The sequence below is a fragment of the Grus americana genome, chromosome 2 (assembly GCF_028858705.1).
Source record: "Grus americana isolate bGruAme1 chromosome 2, bGruAme1.mat, whole genome shotgun sequence".
In the NCBI taxonomy this organism is placed as follows: domain Eukaryota; kingdom Metazoa; phylum Chordata; class Aves; order Gruiformes; family Gruidae; genus Grus; species Grus americana.
This window is the reverse complement of record NC_072853.1, coordinates 115,849,435-115,871,014: the sequence shown is the minus strand read 5'-3', so window position 1 is coordinate 115,871,014 and position 21,580 is coordinate 115,849,435. Positions and strand designations below refer to the sequence as shown.

General features: G+C 41.8%; 1 protein-coding gene across 4 annotated transcripts in view; it reads right to left on the bottom strand.

Moving 5' to 3' along the window:
• Nucleotides 1-21,580, bottom strand: part of BMPER (BMP binding endothelial regulator) — a 150,983-nt gene that overhangs the window by 35,644 nt on the left and 93,759 nt on the right. For all 4 annotated transcript variants that reach the window (XM_054817378.1, XM_054817380.1, XM_054817381.1 and 1 more), the window contains 2 exons: nucleotides 18,089-18,418; nucleotides 11,878-12,214 (listed from right to left, as the gene is read on the bottom strand). In XM_054817378.1, the coding sequence (XP_054673353.1) occupies nucleotides 11,878-12,214; nucleotides 18,089-18,418 (667 nt within the window). The remainder of the gene's footprint in view (nucleotides 1-11,877; nucleotides 12,215-18,088; nucleotides 18,419-21,580) is intronic.

Below are 21,580 nucleotides of genomic sequence, written 5' to 3'. Positions count from 1 at the left end.
AACTAACCAGGGAGACAAACTATCTGGAGATCAGTACAGGTGAGTTAGAGGAGAGCTGGAAGATGAACCAAATATCCCTTTCTAATGGGCTGAAATGTCTGTGTACTGTATTTCAATTTTGTGCTCGTGTGTATTTTTGAAGTCAGATATTCACTGCTAATGGTTGCAGTGAAGATCCGGGCCTTCTGTAAAGTGAGAAATCATGATGCAAATAGTCAAACTACGTATTTCAGATGCTGACAAAACACAGCCTAATTAACGTCGAAAATCTGAAGGCATGTTAACAAACTTAATAGGAGATAAAAGCCACTTGTTTGTGGAATCTGTGTAGTTCTTCTCTGATTACAGATCAACCTTCAGCCCCTTCAAATGATATCTTGGTGATCCTTCTCTATATTGTCAGCAAATCATCTTTGCCTTGGAAACAAGGCCAAGAAGTGTATTCCTCATGCCATGCAGTCTATAAGCCTTTTTTGATAAAGTTTTCTGTACCCACAGCAAATCTTGAAATCATTGAAAGTTTGTCACCCCTCGAGGACATCTAGGACATTTATGATCAATGTCATCACCTTGCCATGATGAAAAATATCCCTCCAGAGAGTATGGAAATTTTTTTCATGAACAACAGGCTGAGAACTCAGTACAACAGAGAAGACCCACGTAGACAGACAGATGAGCAGAACAACCAAAATGGGCTTTCAAACCTCAGCCAAATCCTTGATATCTGAAAATGGAGTATGGGAGTTTTCTTGCATATCAACTCCTCCTGCTCCAAAAGCAAGTCTTTTATAATCCATGCCTCAATTCATGACTAGTTTTTTTTGACTTAAGGTTCTTACTTGCCAAAGACACATTGCATGGAGTATTAATGGGGTTGTCATCTAGCTGGGCCTTAGAGGAGCAGAGAAGATTTAGCACCTTCTTAAAAAAGACTAGCAATACTTTCGTCTGAAAGTTTGAGAAGAATTTGTGCTTTGACAAGAATAAGATAATACACTACTTGTGCACATGAAACCCCTTACATCCCGTCAGATGGACTTGAGCTTGAGGCCAGGAACTAGGCACTTTCACATTTTAATCTCAAATCTGCTCTTGGCTTCCTGCACAGCAAAGAACTCTTTCTTCATTTCAACAACTTTAAACCAGGGTGCAGTGAGAATTAAATGTTTACACTGCAATTTGAAAATGTAAAGTGCTAAGAAGGAGCACTTAGGAAATGAACTTTGTAAACTTTTTTTTTGCTGCCATGGTATCCACCATCCTCAACAGCCTCTTACTTCATGTACTCATGGACTACATAACCTTAAGGACTCACTCCCTGTAAACTACATACCTCACTTGAGAGCTGATGTACAAAAATCAGCTGTCTGAATACCTTAACACTTACGACAGCTTCCTCTGGACTGATCATAAGAGAAATGACTTGTTATTAATTTTCACATGCTGGATTTATTTTAGCTTTTATGTTTCAGGAATATTATATAAACAGAATGTTAGTTGTAGGAGTACCCAGGAATGCAAGAAAACATATGGCTCCAACTCCCTTCAGTATTCCCAGCACATTCCCCACCAATTTTAATTTCAACTGGCTTAAGTGGGGGAGTCAGGGAGAGACTTAAACGCTCTCATCCTCTGCATATCACGATGAAGAGGTGAAATCACAGCCCCTGCTCTCACATATGCAGAGCCCTCCATTTGGGTGAAAATATAACCCTACTGCTCCCTTTGATGAGGAAGGGACTGTTTATGGTGTGTTTTGATCCAGTGGCATTTTACTTCTACTCCTGCTCCAGGATGGCACTGGCAATCTCCAGTCTTGAGACTTCACTGTCTTAGCATAAGTCTATGCCTGCTCTAACAAGTCCACCAGTGACCAAGCTAATTACGAGAGCGGAGCAACACACATGTGTTTCTAAGTGGTGTCTCAACAGTTTAAAGGGTGGGTGAACCTGACACACATACCCATGCATCCACACTGTGCCGCATACCTTACCCAAGATTAGGTATTGTGATGGTAAATATTCGAGATGGATAAATACATATTCCTGCATAAGCACAAGTACCTCCACCCACTCCTGCCTTACTTCCCACGAGTCTGCTCTTTGCTCTGGTGTTGCGACGCCCTAGTTTACAATAATCCTCAAGTGCCCAGATTTGCCATGGGAGGTCATGAGCTTTTGCTGTCATGCCCCAAGCCCTCATCAGCACTGGCTCTGCCACGTACGGCTGTGTAGGACCCGTGTGCTCGCAGTTAAACGAGGGCTGCGCCTGCCTCTCGTCACACTGCCAGCACCCGGTGCTCGATCTGCTCTTGCTCTCGATGCTGCGCTGCCCGGGGAGCGAATGTTTTGCAGGTTGAACGGCAGCAGCAGAGGCCTCCCGAAACAGCTTGCGCTGCGCTTATTTGCAAGGCTGTGTAAATCACCAGTAATGTGAGGTGCTGATTCCTTCATGTGCTGTGAAAACTGAAGGAAAAACGAGGCTTGAGTAATTAACAGAAGTTAATTGCTTTACGCATTAGCTTGAGGGAGCAAGTGTGGAGCCTGGGACCTTTGCACGCCTATCGATACAGTGAGTCCTTACAGGGACGGACAGGAGAGGAGCAGATTTGCCTTTACCCCAGATTGCTACGTTATACCACAGACAGCTACTAAAAAGCTGACATAATGCAAAGGTGCCCGGAGATCTCAAAGACTGGGGACACCTCAGATTTTTTGGATGCCCTGTAGGATTTAGGAAACAAAAGCAAAACTGAAGGAAAAACCTTCAGCTATTAAAAAAGCCCACAAGAAAGCTTTCAGTTACAGCTAACCCGTACGAAGTCTCCAGAATGGACCCCTCGCATGCAGCAAGTCAGCTCTCCGAACAACAGTGAGAACAAGCTCGATAAGCTGCTTGGAGCTGTCAAAACCTTCCTAAGGCAAACTTTCTACAGAAAAGTTTTTTGTGCCGGTCACAGCTCACGTCCTGCTTTGTCTGGTTATCCTGCCAGAAGCATAAATGAACTCATAAGAATAACAGGAGGATTAGGTTAAGCTTATTTTTAAAACGTTTCCCACAAATTCGTCTCATTTGCCTGCTTATAAACACCCTCGTTCATCTTTGCTGTGTGTCTAATTAGGCAGGATATACTGCAGGTGGCTTAAAATAGGAGCTGAAATATAGTAGCTTTGCAGTTATGCATGTTAAAGGAAAGGTAATTAAAATTTCATGCTACGAGATGTAAACTGATCATCTCAGGGGCCTGCAAGGGATTTCTCCACCATATATGACATGGCACAGTTGGCCAGCTACAGTATGGGTGGGTTTGCTCTTCCCTGCAACACTTAATAGCCTCAGCCCAAGGCAGAATACGAGACCCGATGGGTTGGTTTCTTGAATTATTTATTCACGGAAATAGACATATTACCATCAGCTAGGCATCTCCGGATTTTATTTAAAATCAATACTGCAATAAAGCTTAAAACATAAAAAGCTAAAATTAAATCAAAACAAACTAGGAAAGAAAGCCCTGCTGTGAACATGTCTTAGAGGTTAATTAAAATGAGATCGAACAGAGGTTTTGGATTTTGTACCAGCTGTAGTTAAAATTCTGCGGTACCTGACAGAGACATAGGGTGGTTTCCTCTGATGATGCTGACTACTTTTCTGAATAGCATGTCTCCAAAAAATAGGATTTATTTTCGCAGCTAAAAAAGAATACTTCAGTGTAGCAAGTATTTTTGCTTTGCCAATGGATCAAATTGCACCAAATGGCAGGTGGCGTCTTTTAAAATATTTCCACAAGGGAGGATATCACTCTGCTTTTCTACCAGTTCCTCCCCACACCTGCTCTCCTCTTCTTTTTAAAAATCATGCATTGTATTATATTACTGAAACATCAGGGGTGTTTTCCAGAATGCGAAAGGGCCCTTGCAAAAAATTTATCAGTGTACGCAACAGGGATGTGCTTGTATTTTGCCATGATAGTCCTAGGGCACACTCATGCTTACTGTGAAATAGTGGTATTTTAAGACTGCAGCTTTAATAAGGATATCTGAGATGGGAAACTCTATGTTAAAGAAGTTATGCCTAGGGCATGTGTAAAAGCCTATCAGATTAAAAAAAAAAAAAAATTGAAAAATGTGAGGGACAGCAGACTTAGCATTGCAGGCTTTTTCTACAAAATTCTTACAGCCAAGAAAAAGAACCACGAGTGAATTCAAGTTAGTGAAACACAGAAAGGATCTCTCAGTTGCCTATGGCCAGACAAATTAGGTCTTCTGCCCTGGAAAGCCACCCCTTAGATTTCCCCTAGGAAAAAAGTGGCAAGCAGACAGGATCTGGGAGCCCCAATGTGAGTGCGTTTCACTTTGTCTACCCCAGTGAAGAATGGACCCACTGTCTCTGAACTAGTTGAAGCTTTCTTAAATTGTCTGTGGTAAAGCAAATGGTGGGAAGGCTAACCAAGGATTACTAACTGATGCAAGAGGTTAGTGTAATAAACCTGTATGGGACAGGAACAGTCACCATGATGAAAACCTGTTGTCCAAATATAGCAAAATTCCCATTGACTTCAATGAATTGGGATTTTATCCCGTGACTCCAAGGCACTGTAGAAAAACAAACAAAACCACCCTACCCAACTTCTGTTAAAGACAATCCAGGAACAACAAGTTCTGAGAATGCAGTCCATATTAACAAATGAGAAGGGCATTTATGGTACCTTGCTTTTATGTTAGATGCCTCCCCCTCTCCTCCCTTCCCCATAGTTCCTACCATCCTTCAGGATCATTTTTGTCTCAGTCAAATTGACCTTACATTTTCACTTGCAGAGTCGCACATCTGTCAGACACTGGGCAATGAGGAAGACAGTATTTGGTTATGAAACACCTGACTTGAATTTCATTGAGCCAGGTAATAAACCAGAAAGAAATGAAGTTTTACTAGGCAGAAGCAGGTTTTTGTAATAAGCCTCTATAAACTTGCATGCATGATAATCACAAATTGATTTCTTTCCTGGAAAAGAGAGAAAAGAAGCCTCATATTGCACTTGCAAGCAGTAGGAAATAACATCTCATTCAGTGCAAAAGGACAGCATCAGGTAGGGTTGTGATCATGTAATTAGGTAAGCAAAACAAACACATTCCAGACATGTCATCCTTTGAAAGAAAGGAAACTTCCCTGAGTTTTAATCACAGAGTAGTATGCTGCTTCATCTGGTTTTCCTATAAAAAAAATCTTTCCCTGTTAAAAAAAAAAAAATCATTAACTTTCCATATAGGGAAGCACAAAGTGGGTCATCGGGGAAGCATGCGCTTCTCCGCTGGAAGCAAGCCATGGATGGTCCCAGGTGAATGGTGTTTGTCCAACACCATGGTCTTGTCAGATTTTGGAGCCCTCTCCACCCTCATCCCCCCCATTCCCAATACCTCAACAGGAAAGGAGACATCTGTGAATCCTCTGGCACTGCTTCAATGTTTTACAGCTGTAATAACCACTGATACAAAGAGAAGAACGTTTTCTAGCCTCAAATTCCTGAGGCACTTTTCTAAACAGACACAAGTGGATGGGGCTTGGTTACATGAAAAATACCCCACCAGGGGCAGGGGTGTGGGGAAAGATGAAGAGGAATCATGATCTGCAGATAATTGTGCTCAGCTTGGCTTCAGATTTATCTTTTCTGACCACTCAACCTATTTGTCCAAATCCAAACTTCTAATCCTTAAATCTAAACAGTACTTTTCTGGCAGCTTGCACTCACTCTTGGCTACATCAGATGAAAAACACTTCAACAAGGAGGCTTAAACCAGTGGTGATCTATAGACTTATATATATGTGGCATTTTGGAGTACTCCTTACCATCAGCATATAGGTAGCAAATTTTGAGGCTTGCTTCTAGATATCCCAAAGTGCATTGGACACCACAAAGTCCATTTTCTCCCATTTCTAAGCACTGTTGGTCACCAGCAATGTAAGTCGTGGTGCCTCTTACCTGTATGTCAAGTGAGTTCATCATGGCCTTACACAAGATGTGCAGGATGACATTTAGAAGTGTTTTGGCGAATCACATCAATTCGTAAAGGGGCATAAAGTAAAGGCAGCAGGCAACCCAGCCAGATATGCATGGAAAATGTGTTCCCAAGCACCAGTGCTCTTGTAAGGGTTGGGAACACCGTTTCTCTCCCAGTGCCTACGCATTTAAGCTTAGTCCTTTGCACATTTCTCCAATGCAGATCTGCAAAGGATCACCTTGTATAAGTAGAATGATATAAAGCAGAGTATTTCTGTACAGAAAGCTTGAATTATTAAGCACTTAACAATGCAAGCAACTAAAGCTCCAGTGGTAACTTCAAATGGATGGAAGAGTCAAAGATGCTGAACAGAGCAGACTGGGAAGTGGAGCATCTAGCTTATAGGAAACTCAAGTCCTAGTGCAGATTTGCTTAAAAAAAATACAATTATTATTTCAAATACTTTTAAATTCCATTCTAACCAGAAGTTCCCTGGGTCGTACAGCTGCTCAGTACTGAGTAAATTGTTTCATCCTGAGCTCCTCTCTGTTGTGGTAACGCTGCTCCCAGTACCCAGACTCAGGGCCAGCTTTGGGGAGGCGGTCTGACAGGCACAGGAACATCCCTACCTTAGTACGAGGGTGAGTGGGAACAACAGCCTCTGCTCTGTGCTGGGTCCATGAGGGGACCAGCCACGGCTTCGTGCCATCGGTCCTTTTCTCGAGCCAACACCACTGGCTTGTCTTGAAGAGAGGGACTGGCCAGAGCTCTGCCCTGGGGTGGGTGGAAAGACAGATGTGGAGGCTGGTGCAGGAGCAGGCTCCGGGCAGGAGTCACCCTGTGAGCGGTTGGAGCTTCAGCTGCCCTTCGGTTACACCGCAGACAAGCCCTGGAGCAGCCTGGCCTCAGCTGGAGCAGCGCAGGCAACTGCTATGCCCACGTGCACAGCCAGGACCAGAAAACCTGGCGGGGAGAATTTCGCAATACGCACCGGTGGCAGCGAACAGAGGGCTCCAGAGATCCCACTTCCACCCACCCCTTTAACACTTGAAACAGGCTTTTCTGAAGTCATTCTTCAGCCTACGTTTCTTTTGCGCCATCCTGCTGAGTGAACATAAGGGCATAACCACATGAATTTTACAGCTGTAGGACATCATTGTTAACAGGGACAAAAACCTTCAAACCTTCTGCTTCAAAGCCACAAACTCTTGGTCCCCATCTTTTAAATAGAGCTGGTAATTAACTTAGCAATGCTACAGCTCACATGCTGTCTGCAGCCATTCATGCTATATGTGTCAAACTTAATAACAGGGAGCTGACGGACTACACAACATTGCAATTTATGCTCTAACTCTAAAAAATAACATTTTCTCTAGTTAAGTGGAAATTTTTGGAAAAACTGCAAGACTGCAGCAGTTAACTGCATAAAGTTAATTGGTTAACTGAAATAGAAACTCATTAACTGATTAACTGAGAGCTAAGATGGAGTAATGTCAGCACAGTCACAAGAACATTTAAGACAAGAATTGCAATAAAGTAGATTTGCAATTCCTGAATGCATTTGATTAACAGATTCAAACAAATGAGGCTATTACTATGTTAATTACTGCTTGCCATAAAATACTGAACATGATTAAATACAAGTGTTTGAGAGAAAAACATACCTCTTAGGAGAATTACAAAAGAGAAAAAGAGTAGCTAATTATTTGGTATGCAGCTGTCTGTTAAAAGCGTAGTAATAATAATAATGATAACAATAATAATAATAGCTACAACAATGAGAATGTATAATAATAATAATAGGAAGAGTAATAACAATGAAAAGACTTGTCTCGAGTTAGGAGCAGAAATTTTCCAATCTCAGATGGGGAAATCTACTGCATGGCAAAAGTAAAACATTGAATATTTTTCCAAAGTTACAGCAGCAGTGAGAGTCCTGAGCAATGTCTAACTAGTCATGTATGAACTCAGCTGCTGCGTAGGCATATTAGAAGTGGGTGATGTATTGATATCGTGTTGATGTCACGTTCCAAATCTGTCGGTGATACCGAACTATTAAAAAAAAGCTATTAGAAAGCCATGGATGCTAATGAGGGCAGGTGTTACCAGGAGTATTGGCCCTGTGCCTTCCTTTACGGTGTCTCCCGCAGCCCAACTTGTCGCTGTATCGAGCAGCGTGTGTGCCTCTCTCGCTGCGGTCCCCGCACCTCTGTTTGGGGCTGCCTGCTCCTGTGCCTCCCAAGGAGGCTCCCGAGAGGCGTCACCCATGGCTGAGGAAAGCAGGCATGGGGGCACACTGGGGACCTGCCCCCCACGCCACATTGCTCCCTGGCCTCACCGGGGCTGGAGTCACCTCCGGGTTCCTGCTCCAGCACAGCTTGAAGATACACAATGACATCAGCCACGGGGTAGGGCTTGGAGAGCACAGAAAGTCCTCTTGTCCTTCCTCAAGTCCCCTAAACTCCCCAAATCCTCATCCAAGAGCTTAAATAGTACCATAATATTTCTTGATAACGTGATAGAGCTTTTTCTGGTAACAGCAGCATGAGAAATTCACATGGTATTACCTATTTTTAGTGCTGCTTATACTCAAGAGCAGCTTCAGGAGCAAGGTTTATTGTGTACATGGTCAAAGTATCCCCTCTAAAAACCTGCTTCTGAGTAACCTTGGTAACTTTTTCTTTTTTTGGCAAGGACTAATCCAGGATGCTCAGCCATATTAAAAGATCAAAATAGACAAGGGGCAATGGTGATGACTGTCACTGCTAATCCCTTCCTTGTCCAGACTTTACCAAAATCTCCTGTAAATTCAAAATCGTTTCCCTGCTTAATGAACTTGCCTCCATAAAGTTCAACCCTAAGGGTTATTTTTAGAGTATTACTCACGAGTACTGAACAACTAGCAATGCATTGAAGACAAACAAAAAATACCAACCCAAAACTAAACAAAACAAACCACAATTAAAAGTCCATAAAATGTGTCTAGTTACAAAACAAAGAATTAAAAGAGTGGTATAAAATTAGATGCTAAAATTGTTAGTTTGCACTTTGGACTATTTCAAAATCCTTCTGCACTATATTGTGCTTTCTTCTACCACGTGCTTTGCAGCGACACACTAGTCACCAAAGTCACAATATCAAAAAAGGGTAAAGGGCAAGGTGCAAAACCATTTCTCCTAAGGTGTCACAGATCTATCAAGGTCAAGCTCAGGAGCTAGCCGTTCTTCACCCCACAACCATGCAGCTAGATGTCTACTCTTTAAAACATTAACCATATCCTTTTCACTTAAAAATTGTGGCAATCTTGCTGTATATGTTTTTTGGATGGCGAACAAAAGGAGAAACTACAGCTGTAAAAAGAATGAGACTTAAAATTAATTTGAGACGTCTTCACAGAAATCTCCTCAGTAACGCAATGTCAGACAAATGTTTGCAATGCATTGTTCGCTGCCTTTTTTGGTATTTGGAGAAAACACACCCTAATTCGTAATGTTCCTGCTGAGTTTATTTCTATTTCTGAGAATTCGTATTAACAGCAGGTCACTACCAGAGCAGCATAATGAAAATGAAGCAATGTTGATAATACAGGCAAGAATGACCAAGAAAGGTTAACTCTTGAGAATGCAGTATTTCAAATGGAAAAGATCCATAATATGTAATTGTTGGAGGGTAAAAACTGAGAAGCTATTCATTTCAAAGAGGAGATGAATAGAAAAATGAGAGAACCTGACTCTACCATTCTTCCTCCTCACTTCTCTTATTGCTAAGAGCTTGTTCTTAGTCAGCAAAGCAGAATTGGAAAAATTTTAGTTAAACCTAGCCTGAAATTAGAAAACGTTGACTAGATATGCTCTTCTAAAAGACTTCAGTAAAAAGATGTAAATGTTAATTTAAATTTCTTTTAATGGTAATTTAAATTTTCTACAGAAGTACATCACCAGCAATGGGCTCTTTGAAAAAATTAATGAAAAATGCAAATCTCTTAAGTACTCATATTTATACTTACATACACACACACACGCACGCACACATGTATTTATATATGCAAAGATTTATGTTAGAAAGGTTCCCAGAACTTTCTTGAGTGCGTGTCTCATAATCATTACCTCCTGGGAATTTCCTAGTATGAAAAATGGCCATGGTTGTTGAATAAATTGCTTGCTACAACTTTGTCAGATTCTAACAAGAAGTAGCATTCTACTAAATACCATTATTTAATTTTAATTTATATTTTATCTTTGATTCTTGTGTTGGGAGCTGAGCATTCTAACAGCTGGCAACATCTAAACGGAAGCAAACGAACAGCTACTTCTGACAGATTATAAGGGTCATTTCAACATAAAGTTTCCTTAGGGAAAGTAGACTTTTCTACAAAAGGATATAATCAAATTAAATACTTGCTTGATTTCATTGTCTTTCCAGGACAAATAGAACACATCATTTTAAAGGTACAGAAATGCTCTATGGTAATTCTTGTGTGCAAGCATGTAGAGATTTTTTTTTTTTTTCTGGCTGCTGTAGCCAAAATATAAATCATTTTCCGCTGTGGTGTCAGGAAGCGTATTGCACTAAATTAATCACAAGCTACTTTAAAAAAGGGACAAAAAATCCACCGCAAAATGAAACAAATCTCTCTGTGCCTGTTTTCCATTTGCATTGTCATCACTTACCTTTAGAGGACGATGGAAGTGAGATGGGAAAGTTGCTGAAATGCATTCAACAGACCCTCTGTGTGTGTGTGTGTGTGTGTGTGTGTGTGTGTGTGTGTTAGCATCTCTAGTGCTCTCTGCTGTGCCTCCAGCCATTGGAAAAGATAAAGTATTATAACCTGCACACAATATAATCTTCACTCTTTGCCAGGCTCCTAGCACAGGGATACACTATAGCAAACTGAAGGCAGAAGCACACGGACTACAAGCCAAGCTGTGTGCCATCTTCTAGCATATCCCAGTCCCAGAAGTATTCTGCTGGGGTAGATAAAAGTATTTCTGTCTCATTATAAAAGAAGAGGAAAGGCAATTCATGAGGGAAATGGAGTCATCTTAGAAAGCTTTTCCTAATAAGCCCAATAGTTCAGCAGATGTGCACAAGTGGGGAAAGCTGGGAGCGCAGAGATCAGGCAGCTTCATCCGCCATCATACAACTGTGACTCGGCTTGCTTTTATCTTTTATGTCAGGCAATGAAAAGAAAAGCCAATTTTATTTACTGAGTGATGGGCAAATAAACTCATGCCAATTAAAGAACAGAAATGATGTCTCTGTGGTTTAGACTGGAAGCAGTTTAAAGACAAAAAAATCTTAAATAATGCACTCGGACAAGGCTTCTAGATCCTCGTCTGTCTTCCTTTGCTCCCAGGGCAGGATGGGCATGCACTGAACTTTTTGTTAACTCTCTCCTTTCAAACTCTCAACCCACAAACTACACCATCCAAGAGGCACTAGTAATAGTTAATATCCCTGCTTTAATAAAGCCATTTTCAAAATGCTTCTGGGAAGACACACTTCTCTGGACCACAAGTAATAGTAATTGAAGTCAGCCTCAACTTTACAGCTGACTTTGAAATCAGAAAGAGCTTACCAAAATGTTTTGAAGTCTCTTCCCCCTCTCTCCTCAGTCTCCAAAAGTACTTTTTCTCTAGGTGATCACGAGCCTGTCTGCCTTTCTCACTGCTGACTGCTCAGGTCTTTATTAGCTCAGGACCATCTTCTTCTGTTTCCTGACTCGGAAAAGCTCATCATAATGTAACTCTAAGCCTCTATATTAATTCTTAGCAAAAGCAGCTCAAAGCATGTGCTCAAATGCTACTGAAATTGGGCCAACTGTGTGGTTTTTTTCTCCTTGCGTGGTAACTTACTATCCCCCTCCGCAGCAAGCCACACTTACCGGTAAAATGTGGTATAATCCACTGTTGAATGACAGCTCTGAAACTCCCACGCTTTGAGTTTCTGGCATTCCCGGTGAGCTCGGAGTTTCACCCTCACCGTCCCATGACAGAGCTCGGGCACAGGTTTTCTCTGCGGGCGGCTGCAGAACTCGTTGGACTCCACGCGCCAGGATTCGGCAAAGTCATCCACGTCAAACTTAAAGTTCCCGTCCCCTCCAATCAGGTCATCTCGCTTGTGCCCATTGTAATTGCCACACAGACCACAGAGTTTGCCTTTCAGATGTGGCGCAGCCATGACTTCCACAAAACTGTCTCCATCCCATGAGATTTCCAAACCTAATAAAGAGATGAGACAAAAGCATGCACACACACACAAAAAGAGAAGAGAAGAAGAAATTTAGGATAACGAGCTATGCCTTATGTTTGTGAAATAGTGTTCATGGGAACTTAAACAAAGCCATTGGCTTCCTTCTGATAATGTTGTTAGATTTCTGTATACCTCCCAGTAAGTGCCTCTGGCAAGTGTAGTGTTACTTAAATCACAGTCAATTACAATAGTCTCATGCCTATCTCTGTTTCCTTTTGTTCCTCCTTGCTAATGAATGGGGTTATCCTAAAAAATATGGAGCCAAGGCAAAACTACTTTCAGGATCAAAAGAGGGCTCTTGCAAAATTCTGCAAATTGAATTTGCTCAGGCAAATTTCTAGCTGATTTCGCAAGGGGCCCAGAATTTCAGCCATTGTCACCCATTGCACAGGTCCTGGGCATACAAAGGTGTCTTTGCCCCATGAGACTCCACCAGTGACCACTTTATGGAAAACATCCTTTTCTTGCCTGCAAAGCTGACACTGATCACTCATTTGGGTGAACAGAATTGTTCCAATATAAGTACCTTATTTGTATGGGCAAAGAGAGTTAAAAAGATGACCACAAAGATATGTCAGATGGGTAAAACTGTAGTAAGAAGGCATTCTGGACTGGATTCAAACTGTTCATTCAAAAGGCATTAATTACCAGCCTTTTGAAGTTGTCTTCATAAGTCGCAACACTGAGGAATGACGGTAAACATCTAACCTTCACAGAATGGCTGGGATGTAAGTGCTCTGCTACGATCTGTTTTACAGTGAGGTTTTGCACTTCTAGTACATCAAAATTAAAAATTGCTTTCTGTGGATGAAATACATTTTACCTGTCTGTACCCATCTAAAAGCTAGGTGTCTAGTGTAAGTAAGTCAGCTGTCTGGGCCCTCTCTTTGATGGAGAGAAATAGGCAGCTCTGGGTCACAACATGGGTGTCTAATGCAGAAGGCATGAACTACCTTCTGAATGCCTTTCTCTTTCCAGTGATACTCCAGAGGGCCCACAGATCAGGTGGAGACTAAACTGGTTTTCACCTGGGTGACTGTAAATTAAATGAATTCCATCCTTTGAGGAGTAAACATGTATCTCATAAAGAAAAGCAATTTTTGGTATCATGAGGAATAAAAACAATACCAAGAATCACTGCTGCTTAACTTCTACCAAAAATGGTCTTTCTATAATTATTTCCAATGTCTGATGAATGCTACTACTTCACATCTCTGCAGTAACCCTGCATCTGAAGATCACAAATCATTTTGCTGACGTTAATTTGTTCCCATAAAGTACGTGTGTGCAGCAGTTAGTTAAGGATAGACACAGGAACCTGCTTTTAAAGCGGATAACCTGGATTTTACCCTCTTCTCCTTGCCTGGCCAAGAATATCAAACATCATCACCCCACGGTGCAGGACCAGGGCTTCGCTGCAGCTTTCTACATTTGCTGTGTGGGCTGGCTTAGCACCACCCTTTCCTCTTGTAAATCAGTGCTTGTCACTATGTGATCCATATCCTGCCCTATCCTCATGTAAGTAATTAACATACCAGTGACTCAGTTCAAAGCTGGAACCCTTCCTTTAGCAACACATCCCATTGTCTCCTATGACAATTCCTACCCGCGCCACAGAGAAACAGGGTGAGGCTCAAACGGCAATTAAGGCTATGGAAGGGGTACTTTGCCATCGGTGCACGCTGTCCTGGAGCTTGTGTGGTTTACACCATGTCACCAAGAGTTTGGGGAACGATTTACCCAGCAAGGTTGTGCAGGTAATTCTGCATCACCAGTCACTACAGTCTATTGCATCTTGTTCTCTTATCACTATAGGTTAGCAATGATAGCGTAAATATGTCCTGAGCTGACTATGCCTGAAAGCGCTTTCAAGTTATCTAATAAACCCACTCTGTCCTCCTCCAAAGGCACTTTACACCCAGCCAACTGAGAAATTGTGCAAGACTACAATTGTTAACGAGGCCAGCACAGTGGCAAGGGGGAAAGCTGCCTTTTAAGCTGCTTCATACATTATCGTTGCTGGACAAATTCAAATTCCAGCTGTCTTTGCTTCTGACAACGCTGAACAGAACAAAACAAAACACAGCTTGATTTGCAGGCACCAGATTAATACTGCCGTGCTGGCATTTAGAAAAACCTTGCCATTAACTTATAAATTTTCTTCAGACTTGAGAATCACATAAACTTTCTCAAAGCTTGAAGCATCAAGATACAAATTCTCAACAGTTCTCTTCAGAAAATAACTCCAGTTTTTAAGGCAATGTTCAACTTCTTCCCCAAACAAGCTCCCTCAGAAGCTGCTGACTTTAAGCAGAGTCACAACAGACTGGCTAATCATTCTATCTTAATTTTCTTTTCACGACTTTTTTTGTCAAGCCAAAACTTACTGACTTTCAGTGAAACCACTCACGTTCATTATGAAAGCCTAACTCTAAAATTATCCTCAGTATTTGTGTGTCTTTTGTGAGAGTTAAGTTAATCTACTTGCTATAAGTTGCTCTGTGACAAGAATAATATAAAATTATGACTTTTCATCTCAGCACATAAAAATGCACATTTTTAAATCCGGAGAGTCCTGCTTTGATTATTGGATTTGATTCAAGAGACTCACAGTTTAACTACCACAAAAGGATGTACTTTCCTCTAGCTGGGTATTGTTTAATTACACTATGTTCTGCTGTAATTGCTCAGATGGAAGGGCAATTTCTAGCTTTGATGAATGGCCTAAAGGTTTCTGTCCATAATGGAGCATATTCCCTTTTGGGGTAACGAGGAAGGGTATTTACTCCTACACACATGATAATTTTGTCGGAGCCTGATCGCACTGTGCAATGTGTGCCTTTTTGTTTGTTCACAAGCAGAAAATTGAGTTGGTTTCTGTAACCAACAAGAGCTGTGACAGACGGGATTATGCTATGGAGTGATGTTTGAAATGGTCTCCTTGGCAGACAGAAATTGTTTGGAAGAGTTTCTTGGTGCCTATACCCCCCTTTCCTCCCCCCGCGCCCCCCCCACCCCCCAAATGGATGAGTTTCCCATTCACTTGGACAAGGATCAGAATCCAAGAGACATGAAGCCAAAGGATGCAGCATCTGTCACATCTGGGGATGTGCAGAAAAGGAATATTCTCTGAGTTACTTTTTAGGTTTTTTTCAATTTTCACCTTTCTTTGAAGGATGCTTAACCCACTTGTTACTTGATTTCTTAACTTGGCACACTATGGGCTCTACTGCATTTTAAAAAATAATCCTTCTGGATTTATGCACATCACACACTGAGCTCCCCATGCTAGGAACTCCCATCAATTGTTCTGCATGATTTTTCATGGTAAAGGCATCCGCGAGAGCTGGCAGACCACTCTTCCCTAAAGATTTAGTGCCAAAGTGGTACAGAAAACCTCAGCAAAGTGGCTTCATGCAAAAGATCAGCACAGAAACAACAACAACCAAAAAATGCTCCTGCACTAGAGGGACAGATGAGTAACACCAGCCCTGTGACCCTCTGCTCTCCCATCTTTATAACACACAAATTATAGAGAAGGACTCAACACCATCCCAACCACATCCATGACGAAGTACCTGCAAGTGCAGGGTGCCAGAATTGCTGCTGCATGGCATCCAGGGCTACAGCTGGTGAGGAATTTAGCAACAAAACAGGTTTTCACTGGAAAATGCCAATTCATCAGAACTTAAATGCTTCAGGGAGACATATCAGATTCAATGAACTTCCAACGCAGCACAGGCAAAGCTCCAAGCTGGTTTCCTGCCAGCTTGCCTGGTGGGCTGCCTGGAAGCCTGGACTCTCAGGGTATGCAACTCCAGGACAGCCCTGCCATGCAGATTGCCCTGTAGCCAGGGACCACAGGGCTTCCTGAAGCTTTGGGCTCCCCTGTTTTATCCAGGGTTCAGCGCCCAGCTCTGCAAAAGGAAAACCAAAAACCATGGGAATGCTGGCTGAGCTGTAAGGACCAGACCCTGCACATCCCAGCCCCAACTTTACTTTAAATTTTGCTTCTGGTGCAGTGGTTTTGCTTATTTTCCATTACTTCCGCCTTCCCCCTCTTTTTGCACCCTACACTGGCAAAACGCATATTTTTAAAAATATCCATGTTTCATTTTGAAACAGAGAAAATTTCCAATTTTTTCCCCCCAGCAGTCAGAATTTCCTGTGGAACAAAAGGTTTGTCTTTAAACCAGTTCTACTCAGCACATTCCTCTTCTCTACAGCCTCGCTGCTGCTTGTCCTCTCCCAGCAAAATGGAGCCATGCCGTTCTGCTGCTTTCCAGGCTTTACGTGGTGAGGAGAGGAGGACTTGGCCCATCATGCTGCGTTCAGTGAGAGAAACCTGATCCCGCTCCGTTAAGGGGAGGAATTATTTAGGCTATAATTTGCAGTGATTACACACTGTTTGGTATGTTGTCATATGCCATGTTTGCACTCCCTCTGCCAACACATGGACAAGGATATGTGTAGTCATTTATTAGGCTTGCACCAGAGACAAATGGAATAGCAGCAGGATTAGCTGTCATTCATCTCCGATTGAAAACCTTTCCTTGGCCTGTGGTTGGCTAATGAAATCCACATCGCCAGAATTCATAGCGTTCAGCTGGCTGCAAAGAGAAACCCTCAAGATGCTTCTAATTAGAAGTTGTGAATAATGGTCAACTTGTGTGCATTTTACAGACAGCCACAAAAATCTGCATTGCCACTTTGAGGAATGAGCCCAGAGCTGGGATCCACATTATGCCGACTTACATTTCCAGGGGCTATATGAACAGGTGTCTAAATTCTCAGCTCAACAGTGGGTGCTGGTGCCCCCCTTGAAAAAAAATTATGCTAGATAATGAGTATGACTATGCGTCATGCCTGTGACCATATCACTTCATAAGAAAGATTGGTTTCACTGCTTTCACATGGCATTCAATTGAATTAACAGTAAACAGTATTCTCACTGAAACAGTACTTCACTGTGTAAGTGAAATCTCTCAGGACTACAGCAGTACCTAACACATGCTAATGAGAAAGTTTTAAACTTCCCCTCAGTATTTATCTATGCAAGGATACTATAGTTTCAGGACAGTTTATCAAAACAAATGTAAGTCCTCTGGTTTAGCATTTTGACAATTAATGTATTTTCTAGGACTCAAAACACCTGACAGTCTGCTATCTCCTTTCACTGTTTCTACAAATAAGGTACCAAATTCTCTGAAGTTTCTGATTTTCTTTTGCTTCTGGTGATGTGGACTCTCTGTTCCTCACAGACAAACTCTTCCTCGAGCACAAAGCAAGCCCAACAAGATGGCACTGAACAGCAAATTAGGCCTTGGTCTTCAAACCAGGACCTCCATTTTTCTGGGTAGCCGCAGTGAAATATTTCCATAATTTGACAACTTAAACTCATTCCAGATATTAGTAACTATGATTTTATATAATTGCTCACTTAGACTGTAAAGTATGTTGCTGCAACTGGGAAAAAACCTGAATGTTATGTTTAAGAACTGATCTCCTCTCTGTTCTTATCTAAAAGTATGAAATGATGACCCTGCATAAGCTACTCTTAAGTTACTGGAAGTGAAAATCATGGCACATTCGTCTACGCAAGCAGTTAATTGTCAGCTGCAGAATGAAACAGAGCTCAGCAAATGTTCTGCAAAGACTTCAGACTCATAGCTGGGATCTCTGTCTGCTTGTGGGCTGCAGGGATTTTGAAAGCACTTTGGGTTCCTCAGATCGCTAAAGAGTTATAACTAAGTTTATTACCGCTATCACGCTTTTTACTGACTCCTGTTCATGTTGCACTTGAGAAGTTCTTCAGGGAGAAGGCACACACACACTTGCCCTACCTGCTTTGGTTGTCACTTTCAGCAAATAACCATCCAAATCGATCTGAAATTGCGGTGTCTCGCAAGGTAGTGAGATGCGGGTCCCATTCCACTTCACTGTGAGGTGCTGCTGGAGGCTGATAGTGCTTCTGCCCAACACAAGGTCCACTGACTTTGTCCAGGAGAAAGAACGTGTCCGACGGGCATCGTTTTTTACCAGCACCTGAAAGGGCGAGGCAGAGGAGGAGCAGTCTTTTGTCAAAACGTACTGACATGTTCCCTGAAAGTTAAATGTCCGTCCATCAAAAGTGTTGTAGTGAGGATCTCCAAATACAGTGCAAACTCCAGGCTCTGCAGGTGAGTGAGAAACAAAAGCGCCATATCAGGATCAATCAAAGTTTGAAAAAAGCAGTTGATAAGAACTTAGAGGATGCCACTCTCACCTAATCTATCTGCCCTACAGGGCAGATTTGGCTGATGCCCACTAGGAATATATATTTTTTTAAAAAACAGAAGGTTCATGGCTTTAGTAGAAGTCTTTCCCAAAGCTGATGGGTACCAAAGACCAATTAATCTTTGGGGCAGCACAGGAAGGCTAACCTGTAGCTAGGAACCAAAGACATATCATCCAACCTGTATGTTTGTCTCTTAAACATAATGTACCACCTGAACAGTTTAGGTTATTACAATGCCTGTGAAATTTTTCAAATTATTTCATTTCCATAAAATACAAGCCCCGCTCATGATATGAGAGCAGGCAGAGCCCTGGGCTTGCAAAGCCCACATGTCTCTGGAGATGTGTGATGGGAGCCTTCCCACCTAACTTCGGCTTTCCAAACATGAATTGTCTAGTCTAAGCAATTCATCCAGTCTCCCTCTCACTGACAGAGAGAAACAGACATGACTAGAAAGTCTTTCATCTCACCAGCTTTAGACATCTCTTTTAACACATGGGGAATTACGCTCTGGAGGAGCCTGTCTCTCTGCTGCCAGCTCTGGGAGTGCAAACAAGTATCTAAGACTACAGGCATTCCTCTCCGACAGTTCAATTCCCCTGGGATGAGCTCCCACCCTTAAGTTGTGTTGTGGGAGCAAAGCCTAATCCACTAACAGAAGCAGAATTCAGAACATCACATGTTTACTTTTGAGGCTAATTTTAATGTCCCCAGTTAGGCAGGGGTGATCTCCTGAAATTAAAAGCCATCAGACCACAGTCCTGTCTGTATTTTACATAGACACACTTATAAATATTGTACATTTATAAACTAGGTATATTTATGGTTTTTTCTCCAGATTATCTGTAGAACCAGCATCTTTATTCAGGGTTAGAAGCTATCATATATGTTGTATATACACAACTGAATTGTAGTAGTTACTGTTATCATGCTACCAACTAAAAGTCAGCAGTATGTGACAAACATGATGCAACGACTATCTAAAGGCATGGTATCTCTATCAATTATTTGCATCATTACAAATGGAGGGAGATTTCTTATTGACGTTTGCAGCCATACGCTGGTCAGAGAAGCTGCAGCTCAAAGGCAGAACATTTCCACAATCGTGTCAATGATGCTGAGTTACCCTGCAGTTACCCAGCAATTGATTGAATTGCCTTGCAATCAAAGAGAGCAACAAATTTATTTGCATTGCAGCCTTCTGGTACAACAATAGGTCCTAACCACATCTTATTGCTGCTGTTCCTGGAAGAAGGAGTCTCAAGGCAGAGAAATGCACACTTCTACTGCCAGCTGGATACCCATGGGCTGAGGCTGCTTTTGAAAGATGATGCCTGTTTTAGGGGGAGGGCTTGGTGCAGTAACAAAATTTGACTCAGTAATCAGAGAGCTGTGAACAGCATCAATCAAAGAAAAAAAAAAAGCAGAAAAAAAACCCCAACCAAAACCCAACAAAGGAAGGGAGAGTAACAGGGAGTACAATTTATTCACTGAAAAAAAGTAAGTATCCAACAATGGGTCGCCTGAAAAGGCAGCTAAAAAAACGCAAATTCAAACCTACAAAAAAGAAGGAGACGTGGACATTATGGAGCAGAGGCAGGGAATTCCTTCAGTGGAGTGCAATGCAGCTCTGACTACACAATACACCATTCTCAGGAGGGTTTTTCACCCTAGCCAGAGTGCAATGCTAAAGCAGCTATGTTTCTGGCATTTTTCTAGCTATAGTTAAAGAGCGTCCAAGGATACCTACACGGAGACACACAAAACGGGGCTGAAGGGGACCTCAGGAGACATTACTTTTTCCTTCTCCAGTACCTATGTTATTCCTAACAGACGTTTACCTAACCTGCTCTTAAAGAGCAGTAGTAACAGCAACTCCACCACCGCGTCTAGCAGCCTGTGCTTTGGCTGTCCTAACTGCAACTAAGGTCTTCCTAAAGCCTAACCTCAAGTCTCCCTCACCGCATGGTGCAGAGCCATCACAGAGCTGGTACCTGGGAGATCTGTACTTTACCCCTAACTTGCCACACGCATGCTTCTTCAGCTAAGCCGGTGACTAGTCCTGGCGTCATTATTATGCTTCTTTACTGCGTTTGGCAACTAGGGACCAAAAGTTTTGATTTCTCGAGGACATCATGCTGACAGCTGCATTAGAAGTCAAAATGAACCACATTTGATCAACACCTCTGGAAATCAGGCCCAAAGGACTTTAAACAGAGCCTGGAAACCATGACACATACATAAGAGAGTGCTTTTAAAAACGTGCACTTCTGTGAGTCTCATTTTCCTCACTGATACCAGTGAGGATATCAATATTTTCCAAAGTCCTTAAAAATATTATTTGATTCTCCATAAATTGTCAGGAATCATATAGTTTTTAATCCCCAATGTAATTTTTACTAATGGGGAAGAATCCGTAGATTTTATATGGAGACAATCTGACTTTATCATTATTAAATCATATTAATGTTTCTGATTTCCTTATGTACTCATGTAATTATCTGCATGATGAATATTAAGATACATTTTATTACCTGCTCAGATTCTATTTCACTTTTTCAGGCTTTAATTTTTCTTTAAACCTAATGACAACTTTTATGAAAACAAGGAAACTAACAAAAAAATCAGCCCAAACATCAGTGAAGATTTCATAGGAGAGAACTGGTTTTTGTCTGCGTTTCTAGAGGCCAAGAACACGGACATGTTATACATGTTATTAACTAATATATTGGGAGGGGGAGGCTGGTTCTTCACCTAAGCAAGCGGCTAAGAGGCAAGACATGAGAGGAACAAACATAATTTAGAGATGTGCAAGTGAAATTGATAGTACCGATGGGATCCAAAGGAAATATTTATTTTTAATTTCTAATGTGTTATGCAGAGAAATGTTGTTTTATGTTATGTTACATCGTGTCACATCATATGTCAACTTGATGCAGTGCAGTTAAAATAAAAAAGAATGTATCTTGGACTGGATAACTGAATGTCTGATCCAAATTCACTGTTTTCTTCAATAACCAAGGAAATGGGGGAGGGAAAATCTACCTAAAACCAGCCT